The sequence below is a fragment of the Leptonychotes weddellii genome, chromosome 3 (genome assembly GCF_054177405.1).
Source record: "Leptonychotes weddellii isolate Sample4059 chromosome 3, ASM5417740v2, whole genome shotgun sequence".
Lineage (NCBI taxonomy): Eukaryota > Metazoa > Chordata > Mammalia > Carnivora > Phocidae > Leptonychotes > Leptonychotes weddellii.
The window spans coordinates 159,339,332-159,362,749 of record NC_138371.1 but is presented as its reverse complement, the minus strand read 5'-3'; the positions used below and the strand labels follow the sequence as shown (position 1 = coordinate 159,362,749).

Sequence of the window (23,418 nt, the reverse complement as noted above, 5' to 3'; positions counted from 1 at the left end):
TTAGACGAGGTGTGCTGGCATCTCCCGAGTTCTCTAGGCTTTGCTGGAACACATTCTCCCGCGGAACAGATCCGGGCTACGCCAGGACAAACGCACCTCACGGGGCTCACTGCGCAAGCGCTCCACTATCCGCAGTCCCAGACGTGCCGTCCCAACCCGAGCCGCCTCCCACAGGAGGAGCTGACCTAGCAGTGCACGGAGACGCTGTGTTCCTTGGCCCATTTGTACACGTAAGCCTCCACAGCGGCAGACAGTACAAGGAATGAGGCTTTGGCTGTGGATCCCCGGTGGACCTAGAGAATCACCCCACACCGCCCACCTACGCATCTGGCAGCTGGGGCTTTCAGCCCAATCTCTGGTCCCTGGTCAACACAAAGCTGGTACCACTCATCTGGGATTGCCCTGTTTCACAAACCTACTATCTATCATTTTAGTTTAAATTGAGAGGAATCATTATTATGGTGGGAAATATGACACGGAATGAAAGAAAAGACAAAAGTACTTATGTTCGTAACCAGTTACTTGTAGTTAATGTAATTATTTCATAACTAGAATTAGCATACTATAAAATACATAATATATTAAGATCAAATATTTATTCAGGGGGGCAAGGATGGTTAAAAGAAAATAAATTTAATATCATAATCAAATGATGTCAACAGCTTAAAAAGTCACATGACCACACCAATAGATGCACAGAAGGCATTTGATAAAATTCCGCCATTGTCAGTTATTAAAACTCTGGATACATTAGGAATGGAAGAGCTCTACTTAAAAATGATAGACTGGTCTTCTAAAACAAACAGCAAGCGTAGAATGGTGAAATGCTAAAGCCATTTCTTTTAAGTCAGGAACAAAACAATAATGCATATCATCACCATTTCCATTCAAAATTGTTTTGAATAGTCAACTGAATTGGAAAAGAAATAAAGTATTATGTGATTTTATACTTAAAAAAAAAAACAAAACAAGAAGTTCAGGCCAAAAAACTGAGATAGGCTGGAAATGTGCTAGAGATATGTTAAAGAAGGAAACCCCAAGCATGCCTGGAACACAACACTATTTATTTAGATACAGAAAATGGAGAATATACATTTTTCCTCCTTGCCTCCATAGATAAAATGCTAGAATATTTAGAATAAAAGCGATACAGGCAAAAAACAAATGTTTAACTATACCTATTAAATGATATAAAACAGAATCTGAATAAATGGAAAAACATACCATGGGGATATTTAATACCATAACATCAATTATTCTAAAACTAATACATAACTTAAATGCAACTTCAATTAAAATTATATTTTTTAATTGAATGTCTAATAGTCGTCCCACAAAAGATAAAAAAGACGGACACTGAAAGGGGCTAACCTTACTAAATATTAAAATACTATACAAAATACGAGGCACATGGTATTAGCATAAGATGAGATCAATAAACAGGAAAATAATGGAGGGCCCAGAAAATAGGTTCTGACATTTACGGAATATAATAAATGATAAATCTGGCAGGCGGCTATTTCAAAAGTAATAATTATGTAACTGGCTACACATATATAAGAAGGTTGGATGTCTGCCCCACATCAAAATAATAATATTTTATTGGTATTAAAGATTTAATAATATAAAAACAAAACAGATTTTAGGAGAAAGTTTAAGATACCACATATTCAACTAAAAATTGGGACTTTGTAGTCGAGATGGAAGATCCAAAAATGTCAAAGAAAAGAAATATATATTTGCTTATAAAGAGTGTTAACTGCTTTTGCCTAACAGAATATACCCCAACTTAGTTAAATGATCATCAGTAAATTGGGAAACATTCTCTGTAGAGTAGAAGATAGAAAATTGTTAATATTAAGGATATTCAGAGAACATTTTCCAACTGTTAACAATAAAGACAATATAGACAAAAGCTGTGAAAAGAAAACTCACAGAAGGCTACATTTAAATATCCAAGGGAAAAAAATCTGGGTTATGGCAATACAAATGAAAATGATGAGGAAGTATCACTTTACATCCACTAGATGGACAAAAATTAAAGAATTATGATCTGCTGCTGTTAGTATTTTCAAAGAAATTGTACTCTTTTCTGCTGCTGGTGAAAACAGAACCCCTTCATCCTTTTTGAAAATCAAACTAAAAACAACCATCTAAAGCAAAACAAATAAACAAACAAAAACCCAATACTTTTGAACAAGAAATAACAGTCCTGGGAACACACTTCCTACAAACAGGTTCACCAATCCATAAAAATACAATACATGTATAAGATTATTTTTTGTGGAATAAAAATATGGGTAATAAAATGAACTGAGGAATTGAAGAATGGTGGTTTTGCTCCACCATTCTAGACCAGGGGCTTATAATGTCCTGTCTGGATTTACTTCATATAAATTCCTTTTTTTTTATTTGTTTATTTTCTAGTATGGTCCAATTTATGCAGAGTTGTAAACCTCAAGCACTTCTTCAACCTTGTCACAAGCTCAAGAACCTATATACAATGTTTCTTACCACATCAGATATAAAACCTGTACTAGATTTTCAAATTCCTTTAGCCTCCTGTCCTGTTCCCTAACAGGCATCATTAATATTACGTCAGTCTCTTCACGGTCCCGAGTAATTTTCACATCCGGGAATTGGCAACTGCTAGTCCTCCAACAGAGAATGATTCCGAACCTCCTCCTCACCTACCCCATGAAGCACCTTGGGCTATTGCTAAATAAGTGTACGATGCAGTGGGTCTGGGGTAAGGTCTGAAATTCTGCTTGTCTGACATGTTCCCAAGTTGATGTCAATGCTGGCAGCCTAAGCACCACATGAGTAGTGAAGATCTATGTCAATTCATTCGTAGTTAATCATGCCCTCTATGCTTAAGCCTGTGTCTATTAAAAAAAAAAAAATTACTATGTGTGACTTTACTCCAGATATTTTAAGTGCTTTCAGCATAAAATCTTTTTTAAAATTTCCTAGCTAAATTAGTAGAAATACTATCCACAGTTAAAAACATCTTAAAAATTGTGTCCCACAGTTTATAAATACCGGAGTTCTAGGCCTAATATTTGATCTAGAACTCATACTATTTCCATTTTTTCCAACACCTTCTCCAGAGAGATAATGATATCACCCTTTCTCTACCCTTAAGGTTTCTTACAGTGCAATGCACATATCACTGCAAAAATATTTACGGGATATGTGGAAACTGCCTTCAGAAAGTTTAGGCCCTTATAGAGAAGATGTGTTCAAAGAATTTTCCAGATCTGGAAAGAAAACATGGAAACAGAAGGCCTATCTTTAATAAAAGTTTCCAGAAAATGGAGTGGGTTTCCTTGAAAAGTAACAGGTGCCCTATTAGAGGAGTCATTTAAACAACTGATCTAGACGGTGAAGCATCTAGAGGATGAAATGACCTCTAAAATTCCTTCCAACTTGAAGACCCATTGACAAGGATAACTTTAATGCTTCTCCAACACCGTAAGAATTAACTCAATGGTGCTCAAATGTTGGGGGACATGAGGGTGACTGACACACAGGTGGCCAGTGAACACATGAGCTGAACTGTCTTTTTCTTGGTGTCTGTCCACTTCCACGGCTCATTTTTCTTAGTATTGGTAGTTCACCCTTCCCACTTATACAGAAAACTGTGCAGGTGAATCCAGCACAGAGAAACTTGCACATCCCACATACAGGCTTGAACTAATGTCACTTAGCAATATTTCTAACCTTCGAGGGATTGTAACTCCTATACAATATTCATAATGTGATGCCTTTAAAGAAATACAAAGTAAAAAATGACCTAATTGGAGAACTGTGAGACATAGGTAAGTTGAAATGAAGAAAAATACCGAGAAGCCTTGAAAGCATTTTCTGACATGAAGCAACTTAATTCATCCCAAATGTTATGCTAAAGCAAGTTATATGATTCTGCCAGATGTTTCTCTTTAGAAGAATTTTATTATACCAGAGAGAGCAATTTCTTTTAATGAGAATATTTTTGAATAATATTTGTTCTTGAAACCACTGCTTTCTTTGTTTCATACCTAATGAGAATAATTTCCTTTGATTCATAGGCATTTTTATACTTCTGCTGGTTCAATCAAAATACCAATTAACTACATGCATAATATGAGAATGAAGAGAGGACCTTACAGTTCAGTTGCAGAAAATGTGCGTCAATTGCAGAAAGCACGTGATTGGTGTCTTAAAGGATCCACAGGTGAAGGATGATAAGCAAAGCCTGTGGTTAATGGACTGGTTTAGTATCATCTCTGGATAGCTGGGTAATGTAAAGTTGGAACAGTGAAAAAATGACAAACACCAAAGAGGTATGTCTCAGTCACCATAAAATCGAAGCAAAATGCAGATACCAGTCTCAATGTAACATGGAATGTGAGGTCCTGATTTTTGCAAAAACTTACATGAAATGTTTAGTGATGCCAATCATGTATATATAAAATAAGTGAATCTGTTTAGAGAGAAGGTATAAATTAGAAAAACATCATCACTTAGAATTTGGAAAAGGAAAACTGGACAATAATTTTACTTCTGAGAGTGGCAAGTAAACCAAACAGAACTCAAAACAGAAAAATAAAGCTTTTTAAAGAGGTAGTCATGGAGGTGACATGTGTAGCATGAAACACAGGGAAAATCCACCGCTAAGGGATAAATGCTTTCACAGTACTGTTGCAGATGTGAGAACGCTTAGCCATGGGTTCTAGGAAAACTAAACAAGTTGAAAAATGAGGCAATTATTAACTCCAGATAAAATAAAAAGTTGCAGAAGAAAGAAAATACAATTATGATACAATACTAAGGTTAATGCTAAATAATTTTTAGAGTCACAATAAATAAATATATGGATTTAACAAAAGAATAATAAATAGAACAACCTAGGGAGAGACACTTTACGGAGGTCAAAGGCATGATTTTATAGGAAGCTTCTGAGGAATTTCCTTCCGGCTGAAACAGGAGCTGAGCTATCAGCATGTGACTACAGGCATCTGATCTTTCCTAGTATGATTAACCTGGCTGAGGTGTGCTACAATGTCTTAAAATGTCACCAAATTTATAAAAGCCATAGTCATACTATATCGCAGACATAACACTGTTTTTTTTGTTTTTGTTTTTGTTTTAAGATTTTTATTTACTTATTTGACAGAGACACAGCAAGAGAAAGAACACAAGCAGGGGGAGTGGGAGAGGAAGAAGCAGGCTTCCCGCGGAGCAGGGAGCCCGATGTGGGGCTCGATCCCAGTGTCCTGGGATCATGACCTGAGCCGAAGGCAGACTCTTAACGACTGAGCCACCCAGGTGCCCCCAGAACACCGTTTTATAAGGTGTGATATTAGTGCATTAAGTCATCTCTCATCATAAAACACGAGATTCTTTACAAAAAATAAAAATGTATGTCTCATCAAATTGTACAATCAGTTCCTGGTTCATAGTAAGTATACACAAATCTACCTGGAATCAGTAATGGTTAACACTGTTTTTGCAGCAGCAAGATCCTAATGTCAACAAGTTTAATAATTTTATATTATTTAAAAAAAATAAAATCAGTTTCAAAATCAGGAGGAAAAAATGCTAAAAATAGGAGCATAATATACACATATATTTGTAGAGAAAAAATATAGGTATATTCATAATGTAGATGAACATATATATATTGGTACATGCATGGAATGAGATAACAAAATCAACTAATGCTTGGCCTGGAAGCCTTCCATCTGCAGATAAAAACCAAACCAATGAGAAATGAACCTGGCAGAATTTTAGGAATCTTAGTTCCCCAAAATGTGGGTCTTTAAAATCATCTGTTGTCCTAAACCAAACATTCAGTATACCAAGCTGAGCTACACTAGGGAGAATAAGTCATAAGTTTTCAATTGTTTACCTACAAATTCAGGCCTCTGACACCTGGAAGATCCTGATTGGGAGCTATGCCTTCCATGACATCCCAGACATGGTGCATCTTACAACAGTAGCCCCATCTTGCAGGTGAGCCCTATCTAATTGTAGTTTGCTCTCACAGTCTGGTTTACCCATCTTTCTCTCTGTGTTGCTGAAGTTCCAGCATGCTTACAGCCATAGCCAAGCTGCACTGGGGAGGGGGGGCATTTAAAGACTGGAACTAGCTAGAGTAATGACATTGCAAATGGTATGTTTTGGAGAGAGAGAGAGAGAGAGATCTGGCAGGAGCAATGAAGCAGGAAAATGGCACGGCAATAGTGGGATGGTGATATGGTAATAATGAACATAGTGAGATGCTAGGTGCCAACACATAACACAGAACCAGATGAAAATCCCCAAGATGACTACAGGAGGCATGGAAGAAAATAAGGCTAAAAGTTAAAAAAAGAAAAAAGAAAATAGAACCAGGCAAAGACCGGATAATCCAACTTTCTGCGGGGTTTTCAAGAGAATTATTACTTCGATATATACATTTTTAAATTCTTTTCATACCCTTTATTTTGCTGTCAGCTGCAACCCTCAATTGTTGCTACTGTGATAGTTCTCCTGTTTCAAAATTATTCAAGATTTACAGATTATCGTTTTCTTCAATTCTCTTTTCCATTTCTCTGTACAAGTCACTTCTGTCAGGCTTTGGCCTCCACTACTCCACCAAAGCTGACTCCTGTAGATGTGACAGGTGACCTCCATCTGGTTGCCAAATCCCTGGTGAATTTCAGTCCCCATCACAACTGTCATGGTGCAGCATTTGACAGTTGTGTCTGCCCCGCTCCTGGATACATTTTCTTTACTTGATTTCCAGTACATTGTACTTTCTTGGTTTTTCCTACTGCCTCCCTGGCCATTCCTTCTCGGGCTCCTTTGCTGCTTCTCTCTTCCACCCCTCTTTCTAATTTTAGAAGGGCCAGGCCCCTGTCCTCTTCTCTCTAGCTACACTCACTTTTTGGTGATGTCATCCAGTCTCCTGGCTTGAAATGCTGTATGTGAGCTAATGACTCCTAACTGCATATCTCTAGTCTAGACGTCTTTCCTGAACTCCAGACATGTCTAGACTGCACTCAAAACAACAGCATGGTGAAATTTTTAAAACATAAGACTGTGTTAATTTATTGCTGACCAATCTCAGCTCCCCACTTCAAAGAAAAAGCAAGGTTCATAAAAAGTCCCACAAGGACCTGTACGATCGGACTCCTCATTACTTTCCTTACGTCTTCTTTCCTTAGTCTCCCCATCTCTCATTCTACATGATACGCTGGCAGCCTTACCATTCTTTAAACACATCAAGTGCATTCTTCATGAGAGCCTTTCCCCTAGCTATTTCCTCTTACCAGAAATTCTCTCCCCCAAGTGTCCTCATGGCTAACTCCCTCTTTCAAAGCTGCACAAATGAGGTTTTCTCCAGAAGCTCTATTTAAAATAACAACCCACCCTGCAGTCTATAGCCCTCTATATGTGCTCTTTTTTTTTTTTCCATAGTATGTACCACAGAAATTATTGTAGAAATGACTGACTTATCAGGGCACAGCAATAAGCAAAAATGTCAGAAAGTGATTGTGGGAGCTCCATGACAAAGGTCTGGAGAGTTCCCTAATCCTAACTGGAGGGTTTCTGAATTCAGGTTCCACAGGACCAGTGGATTCCTCTCCTAGAATGAGTGCCTGGGGCTCCTGGGTGGTGCAGTTGGTTAGACTCTGACTCTTGGAATCTGCTGGGGTTGTGATCTTGGGGTCGTGATATCAAATCCTGTATCAGGCTCCATGCTCAGCGTGGAGTCTACTTGGGGTTCTCTCTCCTTCTCCCTCTGTCCTTTTCCCCACCCCAATAAATAAATAAATCTTAAAAAAAAAAAATGAATGCCTGAAACTTTCTAAGGTTTTTTTTTTGTTTTTTTTTTTTAAAGATTTTATTTATTTATTTGACAGAGAGAGACACAGCGAGAGAGGGAACACAAGCAGGGGAAGTGGGAGAGGGAGAAGCAGGCTTCCCGCTGAGCAGGGAGCCCGATGCGGGGCTCGATCCCATGACCCTGGGACCATGACCTGAGCCAAAGGCAGATGTTTAACGACTGAGCCACCCAGGCGCCCCTCTAAGGTTTTCATGGACTGGGTAGCTGGATTTCCTAGACAACAACTCTAAACTACTACCCAAATGATCTGGGCACTCAAGTAGTCCCTCCAATAGCAAACAGCTGTTCACATGTTCTTGCAGTAAGAAGGGAAAAAAACAGAGGGTGACACCAATTCCCTGGAACACAGACTCATTTCACGTCCAGCAGTAGTCCCTGCTAGGTTATGGAAGAAGTGAGGGACCCAGGCTTAGCTTATAGGGTCTCTCAACAAAGCATATTCTTCATCCCACACTATGTGATGATGCATAATTTGCCCTTTCTCCCCACACAAGAATTACCATCTTTTTCTCATTGGAATGTAAGCTTCCCAATGGCTGGTAACTCTGTCTGTTGTATTCTAAGTGACAGAACAGTACCTAATACATAGTAGAGACTGAATAAATATTTGTTTAAATATTTATTTAATCAAGGATAACTGAAATGCTTTTGTCTACTGGGAAAGGTAGACTAAATAAAATAGAGTGTAGAAGAGGAGAAGGTATAAAGAAAAATGACTTAACTCTTTCTTTGTTTTTGTATTTCTTATGGAGAAATGGTGCCTTCTGAGAAATATTACAATTGCCTGTGCCTCCCAGACAAAACCACCTGAAGTTCTTGAGCTACATTTCTTGGTGACCTGACTGACAAAAGACTATATTCTTGCCATCTGTAGTAGTTAGCTATTGCATAACAAAACACCCCATAATTTAGAGCCTGAAGCAATAAACATTTACTATTGCACAGTATCTTTTGGTCAGGAATCAGACAGCAACTTTGCCAGGTTATCTCATCTGAGGCTGTCCCATGGGCTGCAATCCAGGGGTCTGCCAGGACTGCAGTCATCTTACAGCTCCCATGCATGAAGATGTGCTTCCAAGGTCAGTCACATAGCTAACGGTGGGCCTCTGAAAATCTGCTTCTGGGTTCACTTATGTGGGTCTCTCCACAGGACTGCTTCACAAGAGGCTGGATATACAAATGGGCAATGATCAGACCATCTATAAAATCACAACCTGCAGCAACCAGTCCAGAAAGCCAAATCGTAACCTCTGCATCTCTCTGCCCAGGAGGTGAAACCACGACCTTTGTAGTAACTGGCCGCAAATGGCCAAAACTAACTCCACTTCGAGTTAGTCCACCTTCAGCTCCCCCATACCAACAGCCTCCAACAAGTAACACTTGAAGCCTTCCCTTTTTTACCCTCTGTCAAGGCTTCCCACACCTCTGCTGGCCTTTGAGTCTCTCCCACACTTAAGTAACGGTGACAGACTCTCTTGCCATAGCCAGTTCTGAAATACCCTTTGCTTGTTCTCACTGGGTGGTCTGCATCTATTGCCACAGTCACAACATGGCAGCTGGCTTTCCAGAGAGGGACTGATGTGAGAGACAACAAGGGAGAGTACCTAAGATCAAAGCCACAGTCTTTTTATAACCAAAGCACTAAAGTGACAGCCCATCTTTTCTGCCATTTCTTTCCATTAGAATTGAGTCAGTAAGTCCAGCCTACACTCAAGCAGAGGGCGTCACACAAGGGTGTGAATCCTGGAGGCAGGGATCCCCGGCGGCCATAGTAGAGGCTGCCTACACACAGTCTCACCTAACGCTGACAAACATTTCTTAGCTGCTGGCTGCAAGTTTATTTTGGATCTTAAGTACAAATTTCTACTGAGATTCTTTGAACCAGACTACTCTTAGACTTGTTCTATATTCATACATATTTTAACATAACACTGTTTAAATGAAGGGTACATGTTAGAAAGAGCATAACTGAATGAATAGTCTTGAAAATACGCAAAGGCACATTTGGGTCTTTGGCTTGGTGATATCTAAGCAGAGCTCTGTTGTGTGACCGTAAACCAACCATCTGCCTGACGCTGCCCCAGCTATCTGAGAACTAACATGCTAGATGCAAGAGCTTAATTTATTATTCATTGGCACCCAGAGTGTTAAAAATATTGAATCTGACTGCCAAAGGCATGGGTTATCCCTTCACAATTGTCCCAAAGTCCTCTCCAAGCTCCCTATCATCGGCTTGTACCTGTCATTTCACTCGTGCCTTTTTTTTTACCTCCTGATTTTTATTTACATTTGTATTTTTGTCAGTCGCTGTGCTAATGCCACAGCTTCAGAAACCCATATGTACAAAATATTGGCAGTTAAAAGCTTATTGTTTAATTTTTGTGGTGGACTGAATCACTCATTCATTCTTATGCATTCATTTACTTCTATTCCACAGATGCTGTAGGGTATGCGTGGCGAGTTACGAGTACAGCTTGTGGCATAAAATCAAACAAACACGTCACAAAACCACCACCACCACAACTGCAATACCTGGAATTAAGGAAGAGTGCACAATGACATGCTAATGTTCCTGGAAAGCCAGAGAAGAAATCGTTCTTCAGTTACTGTCATGGCTGAGCCCTCAAGACCAGAGCGGAAGTAAGGGGGAATGGCCGCTGTGAAGCCTCAAGATAGGAAGCAGCTGTGTGCATTAGGGCAACTAAGAGGATGCCAGGGGCCATACAAGAGGAGCCCACAGAACAAGATGAGCCTAGAGAATCATCAGGCTGAGGACAGACCGCACAGAGCTTAGGTTGCTTAGCTCATAATGCCAGAGATACTTAAGAGTATTTACGTTAGTCAGAAACAGTGATTAAACAGGGGAGCTCATTAAACATTATTCAGATACAATAATTAAACACAGTCAGATAGTATAATTAAACATAAGCTGAGTATAGCAATTCAAATAGTATTACACCAAAAAGGTCAATTTAGGTGGATAATTGGCTCAAATTTTTCAGCTATAAGAATCAATTATCTGAATTAGTTGGCCTTATTAATTAAATCTTGGAAACCAAAAGATCGTGAAAAGAATAGATTGAGCTTCCTCCCCACCCCCCCCCCAGAAAATGTTCCTAAAATATAAAACAAAGCAATTTGAAAGCAAGAAATGTGCTATAGATAAGATCATCACACCAATATTAGGTTTCTATTTACTATTAAAATTCAGCTGAAATTGATCAATATTGCATAATCTGTATGATGTCCACCCTTTAGGAAGAATTTAAGTAAAGTGTGAGGTGGTACAACCTTGTGTTAAGTGATGACTGAAACAAGCTTTGCTTTCAAATCTGATCTTTTCCCACCTCTTTGAGCTTGCTTTCTCTGGTCCAGCCCATCATCAATTTAAATGTATAGTGACCATTTAAACTTTTTTAAAAAGATTTTAGACTTTATTTATTTATTTTAGAGAGAGGGGGAGAGGGAGAGGGAGGAGGAGGAGCAGAGGGAGAGGGACAAGCAGACTCCACGCTGAGCACAGAGCCCCATGCAGGGTGTGATTCCACGACCCTGAGATCCTGACCTGAGCTGAAATCAAGAGTCAGATGTTATAGCCACCCAGACGCCCTGACCATTTAAACTTCTAAAATATTCTATAACGAGAGAAAGTTCTTGAAGACAATATGCATCCTATGATGTTTCTTAAAACATAGTGCATTTCTGAATTCCATAAAATAGCTAAATAATTTATGAAAATATCTAGAGAAGTCATAGCCCACATTATTATTCTTTTTTATACAGACTGTATAAATATATATGTAGATAATGTTCAAAAGTAACCATCATGTCTGCATATACGCATAACTGAATCTCTCTATATTGTTTATACATAATCTGTGCCCTGTGATTTGTGGCAGCAACCAATTTTTCAAGTTTATCCCATCACCCGCCACCTTGATTTTTGATAAGCCATGTAACTTAAGCAGAATGATCACCATATTTGAAGGCACTTGAAATTCAAAATGTCCAAACCGGAGTCTAACATCTCCTTTCTCTACCAAAGTGCCCAAGCCCTGCTTCTATTTCCCCAATGTCAGGTTTCTCAAGCTCAGTGATAGGAGTGGGATATGCTCTGTTGTTAGGACTGCCATGTGCATGGTAGGATACTGAGCAGCAACCTTGGCCTCTACCCAACAGAAGCCAACAGAACTCTCACCCCACTCCATGTCGTGACAATCAGAAATATCTCCAGACAACAACGCAAAATATCTCCAGGCATTGCCAGATGTCTCCTGGGAGGTAAAATTCCCCCCACCCGAGCTGGAAACTACTGGGCTAACCCTTTTCTTTCAGGTTCGTAGCACCAGCATCCACCCAGTTTCCCAAAAAGTTTTGAATATCATCATCCTGGACTCCCCCCGCCCATCCTGGACTCTTCTCCTCTCTCCATGTAGTTGGATGATCCTTCATCCTAGCTACGCTCCTAGTGCAAGCCTTTATTGTCCCTTATCAATTACATCAGCCAACTAGCTTGTCTCCCTACTTCTGATCTCACCTCTTTAATTTACCTTCTTTCTCCTGCCGTGTGATCTTTCAAAAATACAAATCTAAAACTAACACAGCTTTGCTTAAAATATTCAGTGGTTTGCCAACATCCATGGTAAAGAGTATAGGAGTATTATATATAGGATACTCTATATATATTAATACATACATAATATATGTAATATATACATACATATATTTATTTGGCATCTACATACATATGCATAAATGTAATGGGTTTATATACACACGCACACGTATATGTACACAATATGTGTGTGTACATCCATACAAATTCATTTATGCTTCACTAACTTTGTGAGGTATCTGATGCTTTTCTCCCCATTTTCTAGTGGAGGAACTTCCAGATGCAGAGATAAAGCCACTTTCTTGCATCTCGCATTCTGTAAGCAGTAGAGCCTGGATTTTTTTTTTTTTTATTTTGTTAGTCACCATACAGTACACCATTAGTTGTTGATATAGTGTTCCATGATTCATTGTTTGTGTATAACACCCGGTGTCGAGCCTGGATTTGTTCTCAGGTCTCCACTACCAAACTTGAGCTCTTTCTTGCTAAACTGGGTTTGCCAGCCCTCCTTATTTAGATTTATATTGCCAGAGGCTAGCACTCTTCCTAGAATATTACAGGTACTCAGTAACATTTGTTGAATAAATAAGCACACTAAATAGGTATGGCAGGAAAGATACAGACTGGGATTTCTGGAGATTATCCAAAAATTAGTACTTACAAAGAAGAGAGAGTTTCATCTGGCTTTGGACCACGGACCGATCAGTCATGGGTGGGAGAGTCATGGATGTTGTAGCAGAGGTTTTGAGATTTCATCAAGGTCTTTACCAAACAACTGATATGATTTCATAATACAGAGTTTCTCTGCCATATATATGTTATTATTAAATATTTTTCTAAGACCTCACATTTATCCATCTTTATAATAATGTCTTTGAATAAAATCTCATTCCTATCCAACACATAGTTCTCCTAGGATATTTTATGACAGTTAAGTGAAAATTAGGTTATGGTCTATAATATGAAAATTAGGCTATGGTCTATATTGTAGACCATATTATAGACCTAATTAGCAAATCTATACTCAGTAATCTTTGTTTCCATCCCATGATTGATTATATCCTTCAATAATATTTTTTGGTGAATTGTTGCTTGCCATTTAACGTTAGGTGATACTCATGCATGATGCCAATAAGCCTATTCCAAAAAATCACATGAACATCTACAGACAGCATACACAGCTAAGATAATAGGACATTTAAATTCAGCCATCAATTTAAGTGTCCTAATTACTGCACATTGCCCCTATTACTGCTATTTCTGGAAAAAGAATACAAAAGACCATACTGCCTTTCAAATTGGTTAGTAAATGTAGTGAGAAGAAACAAAGCACAGTGAAGTTTGAAGGGGCAGAATAATGCATGGAGGCTGACTCTATGGAATACATTTCTCAACTGACGTAATGATCTCGAAAAGGATTTTCAGGTATGCAGAGATGACCTCAGCTATGATTTGTATTTATTAGGGGAACTAGTAAATAACATGCTGCTGTGCTGTGCAGTTAAGAGACTTCATAATTTTTTTCACCTCAAAATAGAGATTCCTCTGGGAGTTGAATGCCAGACAATATCTTCTCCTGATAAAATAGCAGTTTTCTCAATCAGGCAATTAACTCCATATATTTTTAAAATTTTACCCTTTAGCTGACAGGCATTTTAAAAAGGTTTTTCTCTAAAGTCAAACATACTGGAATATTTATTTATTGCTGCTCTGGGCCTCATCTTTAATGATATTCTCATCAATATTTTGTATTCTATTTAGTGATAAAGAAGAAAACCAATAAATATTTTGTACTCTACTTGGCCAAGTTCACACTGACAAATCTGCCTAGTACAAAATATTTATTGTTTTTCAAAACTTTAAATGTCCTTCGGGATCTGTACCCTTTATTATATAGCTGTCCAAATCATTTTTGTTATAAAATGGATACATTAAATTGAAAATCCCTTTCAAACATATATTAATGACATTATACATACAGTTTCACTAATCATGACTCCTATATGGTTCCACATATTTCCAGAAGGCTCTATATTGAAAGGTCAAAATTGTTTATAAATTTTAGAATGTGCTTATGTATGTTATCTCAGAATTGGTTGAGGAAATATCAGTTACTATATAAGCTATCTTGTTTTAAATTCTCAGAATTTTTTTTCAGGTTAATTTTATGGAGATTGTAAAATGAAAAAAAGAATGACTACAGCCTTCAATATCATGCAGTCTGAAATTATCCAACTCTCATATCACACTCTCGTTTGCACCTGATACATGGAGAAGGCCATTCATTCAGTCTGTCAGTTTCTGAATAAGTACATATTACGTACCCTGAAGCAAACAAAATTCAACAAGACATATTTAGTGCCATCAACTGGATTTCAGCTCCATAATAGGGGAGAAATGTGTAAAGAAATCACTGCAATACTGTGTACCAGATGCAATGAGAGGCCTAGAAGCACTGCTTTGAGATCATTATAAAAGAAGCAGGTGATTCTCTCTGTATAAGTATTTATGAGGAGAAGCAATGCCAAAAGACAAGCTGAGCTGCAACTGGGTCTAAGCCTTAATATTGGGGTAAAAGCACACAATAAGCAACAAGGAATAGAGAAAATAGAAATCAACCTGAAACTGTGAAGAGCCAGGAAATTGTGCAAAGTTCAATATGTGAAATATAATTTTCACCAATATTTTGATATAAATATTAGAAAAGTAGAAACAAATGAGGAAAAATATTAAAATACTCATAGCTTAATTAAACAGAAACACATTGTTGATCTAAAGTATATCCTTCCTGACATATATATTTTAATGGATCATACTATATAAATATATGCTGCCCAGTGATTGAGTTTCACGGGTAATATAAATATATTTCTACAATAATAAGCAATTTACAAGGTAATCTTAATAGCTAAATATTATTCCACTATACAGAACACTGTATGTTCTTCAAGGTAGAATTTCTGGGCCAAAGTGCATGGAAATTCTAAAAATTATAGACATATATCATGTTGCCCTACAGAAAGGTGATGGTAATTTTCACTGTATATGGCAAGAATCCCCCAACACTCAGCTTAAAAGGTGAATCTTTCCAACTCAAAATCTTAGGGCACCTCTAAAATCTCATCGATGTCTTCTTAAGACATATCAGCAAGAGATCCACTAAACATGCAAAGAGAGCCATGGTTAAGATAAGGGAGTGAGGATGGGTGGGAGGGAGGAATAACAAAGGGACACAAGAAAACTTTTGCGTATGGGTATTGTTTGAATGGACATGTTCACTATCTACATATAGATGATGGTTTCACCTGTTTATCCATATGTCAAAACATATCAAATCATACATTTAAAATATGTGCAGTTTATTATATATTTCAATGGTATCTTTAAAGCTCTTTAAAAAGTAACATCTGATAAAAGATGTAATTTAATTAGTTGTGAACTATCTATGATGTCTTAACTTAGGAAACTGATGAGAATTTTTATAAAAATAATGGCACAAGGAGGGAAAAGGGGTAAGAAGAAAACTGTTTTCAACACTGCCCTGGACAAGAATCTCTGATTAACATGAACAGTACTATGTAGGAACATCCTTTGAGTTGACCAGCAGGTGAGCACAGATTGATGGGCATATGAGTTACAGAAGTGCTTCCCTGCTGAATGGCATAGGAATAATCCCAATATGCTCAGTAACAGATACTGGAGGCAAGACCTCCTACATCAGAATCCCTGGTACAGGAGCAAGGAATCTGTCGTCTTTCTCATTCCCAAGTTCTCAAACACAACTCCGAGAACTAATATCAAGAATCATGCAAATCACTTTACTTTAATTCATTGTCCAACAAGCAAACTTCTCCACAACTTCATCTCCTGAGAAGCCAACTTCATACCTGTCACCAGAAGAGTGTGCCAAATAAAAACACATGTTTAGAATTCCATAATTAACATAATACATTTATTTTATAAATCAGTTTCTTTTAAATCTGATACCCAACTGATTGATTCTGGGGAAACTAATAAAGTTGTGTGCTTAAACATGCAAATTAAAAAATCAAATCTTAGGCAGTGAAACACCCAAATGTAATCATCCTCTGAGACTCTTGTTGGCACCATCTGAATTACAATAGTATCTACATGGACAAATTTTTTAAGTTGATAGTTTAAAAATATATGAATGGTTTCATAAGTTGAAGTGCCCAGAGTACAGGTAGTTAAACTCAGGGTATTAGTGGAGATATCAGAGATACAGCAGGGAAAGGTAATGCTGATAAACCAAAGTGAATTTCAGGATTCTATAATATGACCAAAAAAGCTATCAGGTATGTTTTCAACCAGAATGTGAGAAGACTATATGCACCATTTAATAAGAAAAGAGGGTGTCCATAATTTGAGAACCTGAATCACTCTGACCATTTCTGCAGAAGTTTGAAAGCCACGTGTATTCTTTTGGGTATTTATATTTACCTGGTGGTATGCTAAAATTCATAACTGTTGGATAAAATTTTTATAACCTTTATATATTAAGGCAGTCAGCAAACTAATAATGCACTCCCATAAAACTCTTGCCAATGTAAATCACTACTGAGAACTCAGCCTGACATTTGAATTACTTGAATTCAGTAAGTCTTATCAATGACTTACTGAATATTCAGCAATGTTAGAAATACACTCAATATTAATAATGACTTTGAAGAGAAAGTCCTGGCTGAGAACTGCTGGATAGTTTTTGAAATGAAAACTTAAACAAGGGGCACCTGGGTGGCTCAGTCGGTTGAATGTCTGACTGTTGATTTCAGCTCAGGTCATGATCTCAGGGTCATGGGATCCAGCCCTGCATCAGGCTCCATGCTCAGCGGGGAGTCCACTTGAGATTCTCCCCCTCCCTCTCCATCTGCCTCTCTCCACTGCTCTCTCTCTCTGACATAAATAAATCTTAAAAAAAAAAAAAAAAAGAAAATTTAAATGAAAGATTTTTTTCAACTTTATCATGAAATTTTATAATTTCACTAAAATTAAGAATATTTTTCCCAATGTAGAGCAAATGACATTTGGCTATGTTAAAAAGCTTATGAGAATTTTGTGCTACCAGCATTCATAGTTCTTTTCCTATTTGCTTTCTCTGGGGTCTAATACGGAGTAGTCAGACATAACTAGGACCAAATATCTGCTTTCACATTCACGTTAAGAAAAAATGGTTTTATTGGTCTTAATTGAGTGCATGTTGAAAACCAAGTACCTTCATTATATTTGACAGGCTCCAGGCAGTTTTATTTTTCTTTCAAAGTTTTGTTATCTTGTCTTGCCTTGTTTTGTTTGCTTAATTTTGTTTTGTTTTCCTACATAAAAAACAAATGAAAATAGAGGGTGAAGCAAGTTTAATGGAAAGATGTTTGTGGTATATAGTCAAGAGAAAAGAGTACGTTTTAAAAGGGTATATTTTGTGGAAAAAAAAAAGTACATTTCCAAATTACGTACCGCCTGTGTACTTAACATTCTTAAAAGGATAGGACTGTAAAGATGGGGAACAGACTGGTGGGTGGGGACTGGAACTCAGGTCCTCAGGTCGGGGGATAGGTGAGCTACAAGGGGTAGCAAAGGGAGTTCCTTTTGGATGATGGAACAGTTCTCTACCCTCTCTGCTGTGGTGGTTATGCAAACCTAAACATGTGATCAAACTGCATAGAACCACACACACACACACACACACACACACACACACGGGTGTATGTGAAAACTTATGAAAACTGAATATGGTCTATAGCCCAGTTAACAGTATTATTCCAAAACCAATTCTCTGGTTTTGCTATTGCACTACAGTATGTGGGGTGTCACCTTTGGAAGAAGCTGGGCATAGGACTTAAGGGACCCTACGTACTATTTTTGCAGCCTCTCATGAGTTTATAATTATTTCAAAATAGTTTTGTTTTTTTTTATAAAAGCTATGTATGCATTTTATAAAGCTGGCTATAGTAATCAATAGCAGCAAAATTAAGTTTTTGGTGATTTGTTACTGCCTGGAAAAACTCCACCAAATGTACATGATACGTTTGGGATAATTCTGGAAAAAGAAAAAAATCCATGTGAAATACACTAAAATTCATTGGAGAGAGCACTGGGGCCAGGGTGGGGCAGATAAGGGAGTTCTGCAGCCTTGCTTAAAGATGCCACAAATCAGGTAAACAGAAGGTCTCTGGAGCTGCTGATAAGCACAGATGTGCTCTGCATGACATGCTGTGGACAGAACAACTCACCGTGGTTCCAAGTATAAGTCTTGATGACAATCACAGGGCAGTTGCAGCATAATCCAGAGTGAATAACACTGAGGGTTGGTCAACATTAGGGTAGTTCATGATCTCTCAGTAATACCAAGAGGGGGCAACCAGTAGTATAATAATAGCAGCAGGTGGCTGAGCACTTCCTATGGACTGGACACTGTGGTGCAGGTGAGCTCATTGTACATTCGTGAGGACCTATGTGGAACCACATGGAGCCAGCTTCAGCTACATAAGGTGGAGTGTCCAATCAGACACAGTAGAGAGATATCACTCAAGGACAGACAGAGATGTCACTCCCCAGACCCAAGAGACCACGGCAGAGATATTGCAAGTCAAGTCCCAGGATGTTGGGAGTGATGTCTTCCTTTGGCTCTGTCTCCACAGTCCTTATGCAGTGCCTGGCACAGACTAGATTTCAGTAAATGTATGGAAAACTGAATGGTGATGACATATCTGAGTGTGTGTGTGTGAATGAGTGAGCAAGTGCATGTATTTGTTTTATAGTAAAAACTCTGGAAGGTACAGTACAAAGTTAACAGTGAGTATTTCTGGATGCTAGAATTATAGAGAATTTACTTATGCTTTTTCTCTGTTACCTTGTCTGTATTTTCTACTTTTCATAATAAACATACTATACTTTTAAAATAAAATAATAAAAGTGACCTGAACCTTAAGAGGCCTTCTCAATCACTATCTGTATCCAGAAAAACCAATTATATGTATCAAGTAATAGAGCTGACTTTCCCATTGTTTAATATATAACAGAATGGCTATTTCACATTTTACTTTTTTTTTTTTTTTAATGGTACTTAACCAGGGGCGCTTGAGTGGCTCAGTTGGTTAAAAAGCTGCCTTCGGCTCAGGTCATGATCCCAAGGTCCTAGGATCGAGCCCCGCGTCAGGCTCCTTGCTCAGCGGAGAGCCTGCTTCTCCCTCTCCCTCTGCCTGCCTCTCTGCCTACTTGTGCTGTCTATCTCTCTGTCAAATAAATAAATAAAATCTTTAAAAAAAAAAAGATTAATGGTACTTAACTTGCTTCATTACAAAAACAAAAACAACTATCTTAATGCAACTGAAGACAGTATTGTTTTGATTTTAATGGAAAGAAAAATTGTGCCACTCACGTAATAAATCTTTATGTCCAACACATAGCCCCAGGGTCTAGAATCGAACCTGACATAAAATCAATTTGCAATAAGTGTTGGATAAATGAATGAAAATGCTAAAAGGAAGCATCCTAGAATTGAAATAGCACTGTGTATACTAAGGAACTTTTCCATTACTAGTATATAATCTTACCAAAAAGTTCAAATGGAAGAGAATCACCACTAAGTGAACAAAAATGTAAGGAAGACTTCATAGAGAAGGCTCCTTGAGCTGGAGGGGTTCCAGCAATGCGTGAGCGCCTTTCAGATTTGACAGTGAAACCGTGGTCAGAGAACAAATGACAGGCCTCATTAGTGGCCTCATGTTTGTTTGCTCTGCCTCTTTGGTATATGGTTTTACTGTCGCCGAGACAGTGTGTTGGTATGATGATTAGTTGTTTTTTTGTGTTGTTTTTTTTTTTTTATTTCCAAATGAATTTATTACTCAGAGTCCAAAACTTTCTGTGAGCCCTGGCCCAGAAACTTCCCCTGGTCCTGATGGAGATCCAAGCTTCTTAAGCCTCAAACTCAAATTCAAAGTACTGTGGGTCAAAGTAGTGGATGTGGACATAACCATCTTCACCTCCGCTGCTGTAGCTCTTGCCATCGGGATGGAAGGCAACACTGTTGATGGGTCCGAAGTGACCCTTCACTCTTCCAAATTCTTCTTCAAAGGCCAAGTGAAAGAACCTGGCTTCAAACTTGCCAATCCTGGTGGAGGTGGTGGTTATATCCATGGCTTCCTGACCACCACCCTGCACCACATGGTTGTAGTTGGGAGAGAGGGCAGCTGAGTTGACTGGACGTTGTGTCCGGAAAGTCTTCTAGTGTTCAAAAGTTGTGGAGTCAAAGAGCTTGGCTGTGTTGTCCTTGGAGGTGGTGACAAACATGGTCATGTCCCTGGATAACTGGATGTCACTGATCTGCCGGGAGTGCTTCTTAACATTCACCAGGACCTCTCCAGACTTGGCACTATACTGGTTGAGCTGTCCTCCTTCATGGCCTGCGATGATGCACTCCCCCAGGGGTCCCCAAACAGCACTGGTGATCTTGGAGTCGTTGCAAGGGATCTTCATGTAGGGCTCATTGTTGTCGATCTGGCTTGGATCCCGCAGGTCAAAGAAGCTCACAAAGCACTGGTAGCCCATCTGCTTGTCGGTGGAGAACACGATGATGTTGCCCCCAAAGTCAAAGCCACACGTCCAAACAGCTGAATTGCTCTTCAGTAGGGTCAGGTGCTTCCCTGTTTCACAGTCCCAGAGACGACAGCTATTATCGGCTGAGCCAGTGAGGACATGTTTGATGTCCCAGTCTGCGTCTACACACCACACAGCTCCAGTATGGCCCATGTAAGTGCCCAGCCTCTTACCTTTCACAGAGTACCACACACTGACAATAGGGTCCTTGGCCACCGTGAAGAGGAGGTCTCCCTCACGGCTGTACTTTTTTTTTTTTTTTCTTTTTAAGAAAAGCAGACTGCCACGTGTGGCACCTCATTTGGATGTGTCTGGAGTCTTGGAAGCTTGACTACCCTACGTTCTCCTACAAATAGACCTTGAGAGCTTGTTTGGAGGTTCCAGCAGGGGAGCGCAGCTACTTGTATACCCTTGACTGAAGAATGGTCCTCCTCTATCGGGGAAGGTCCTCTTCGACCAAGCGTGCAGCTTCAGGAGGGATGCACATGGATCAGTGAGGGAGGAAGGGGACACCCGCCTAGCCAGCCAGATCAGCCAAATCAACCCTGGCAATCAATGGGGTGAAAGATGTCACAGCCAGATTGCCCTCACATCCCTCATGGTTATACTTAATCTGCGTAATGGATCGCTCATGGCCCTGCAGCAGGATCAGCTTCATCCTGGCGCTGACGCGAGGGGTATGATGGTTAGTTTTACGGGTCAACTTGATTGGGTCAAGGGGTCCCCAGGTATCTGGTGAGACATTATTTTTAGATGTGTCAATTTGGGTGTTTCTGAAAGTGGTGAACATTTAAATCAGTGGAGTGGGTAAAAAATGTCTCTCCCCTGGGTGGAGGGGCATCAACCCATCCACCGAGGGCCTGAACAGAATAAAAGGGCAGAGGAAGAGAGAATGTTCTCTCTGCCTGTTTGCTGAGCTGGGACATCAGTCTTCTGTCCTTGGACTGGTACTTCTACCGTCAACCTTCACCCTTTCAGACCTTTGGACTGGGACTAGAACTATATCACCAGTGCTTCTGGGCCTCTAGTTAATGGAGAACAGATCATGGGACTTAGTCTCCATAATCACATGAACCAATTCCTCATTATAGACACATATCCTACTGGTTCTGTTTCGCTGGCTGAACTCTTGACTGATACAGTTAGTCAGGGTCCTCTAAAAAGCAGATGCCAATACGGGATTACTTGAAAGGATCTTAAGAGGGATATACCAGTAAGAGAAAATCAGGAGGGAGCCAGGAAATGCTGGGAGAGCTCTCAGACCATGATGCAAGCCCCACAGTGAAGGAGAGAAGGTTGGGGCGAAGCGTTGTCATCTAAGGAAGATTCAGCAAGGCTGTCATGGCAGCCAGGAGCCAAAGTCAAGAGTCACAGGAGTCCCTCTGGTGTCTCTTAGAAACAAGCCTGACTTAATCTCCCTGCCACAGTCACTCATGGCTGATGGGGAGCAGCCCACGCAGGCATGGCCTCTGTAGGAATGGAATAATAGATGTCACTGCTCAGCACCTGGGCCCTCAGTCAGGTCAGCCCCCTGCAGCTGGAGATCTGTGAGGCCAATTTCCATGCAGACCTAAAGGTTCCTACAAACAATACCTTCAAAGATAACCTTTTGCTTTAATGACATGAAACATACATTTTAATACGAGGTTCCAATGCAGAACATTATACTATCAGTGATAGGGTTAACCTACAGGGGCGTACTTTCTCCACGAAGGAACAAGCACTTTTCATGGATGATTTATATGGAGGTTTATATTATATTTATTCTTGATATGGTTGCCAAACATATGCCCTACACAAGAACAGAGTAAACATTCACATGAATGACTGTCAGAGGTAAATTTGAGATACACACACACACACACACACGTGTACACACCACACATATATTATACTATGTTCCTTAGTTTGCTACTTCTCTTATAAATATTTTCATTCATTACTTCAATATCCCCTTAATTTTAACAAGTGATAATTTTATGGGTAAGTTATGAAAATTTAAAAAAAAAACAGTATTTTCAGAATGTATGATGTGATCACTAGTTTGAGTTGCAGATGTCCCTAATTCCTTTCCACTTTTACTCACACTCACCCGGTCACACTGACAGAAACATACACCTATTTTCATGAACTCTACACCCCCTTTTAGTCTAGTCTCAAATGACTGTTCTCTCCCTTTCCAAACAGCTGAAGCATATTGCTTTATTTTTTTAATTTTTTTTTATTAAAGTGTATTATTTGTTTCAGGGAAGCATACTGCTTTACAGAGTGGAGTTGACAGTCTGCATACGCTATACCATGAGCATGGATTAAA

The 23,418-nt window shown here is 39.1% G+C and overlaps 2 protein-coding genes across 2 annotated transcripts in view; both read right to left on the bottom strand.

Moving 5' to 3' along the window:
- Window positions 1-23,418, bottom strand: part of GPC5 (glypican 5) — a 1,215,201-nt gene that overhangs the window by 1,047,154 nt on the left and 144,629 nt on the right. The window lies entirely within an intron of this gene.
- Window positions 20,300-21,792, bottom strand: LOC102741115 (eukaryotic translation initiation factor 3 subunit I-like). The gene is given in 2 exon segments (XM_081815096.1): window positions 20,300-21,334; window positions 21,696-21,792. Coding segments are annotated over 2 exon segments (978 nt in total). The 5' UTR covers window positions 21,763-21,792; the 3' UTR covers window positions 20,300-20,423.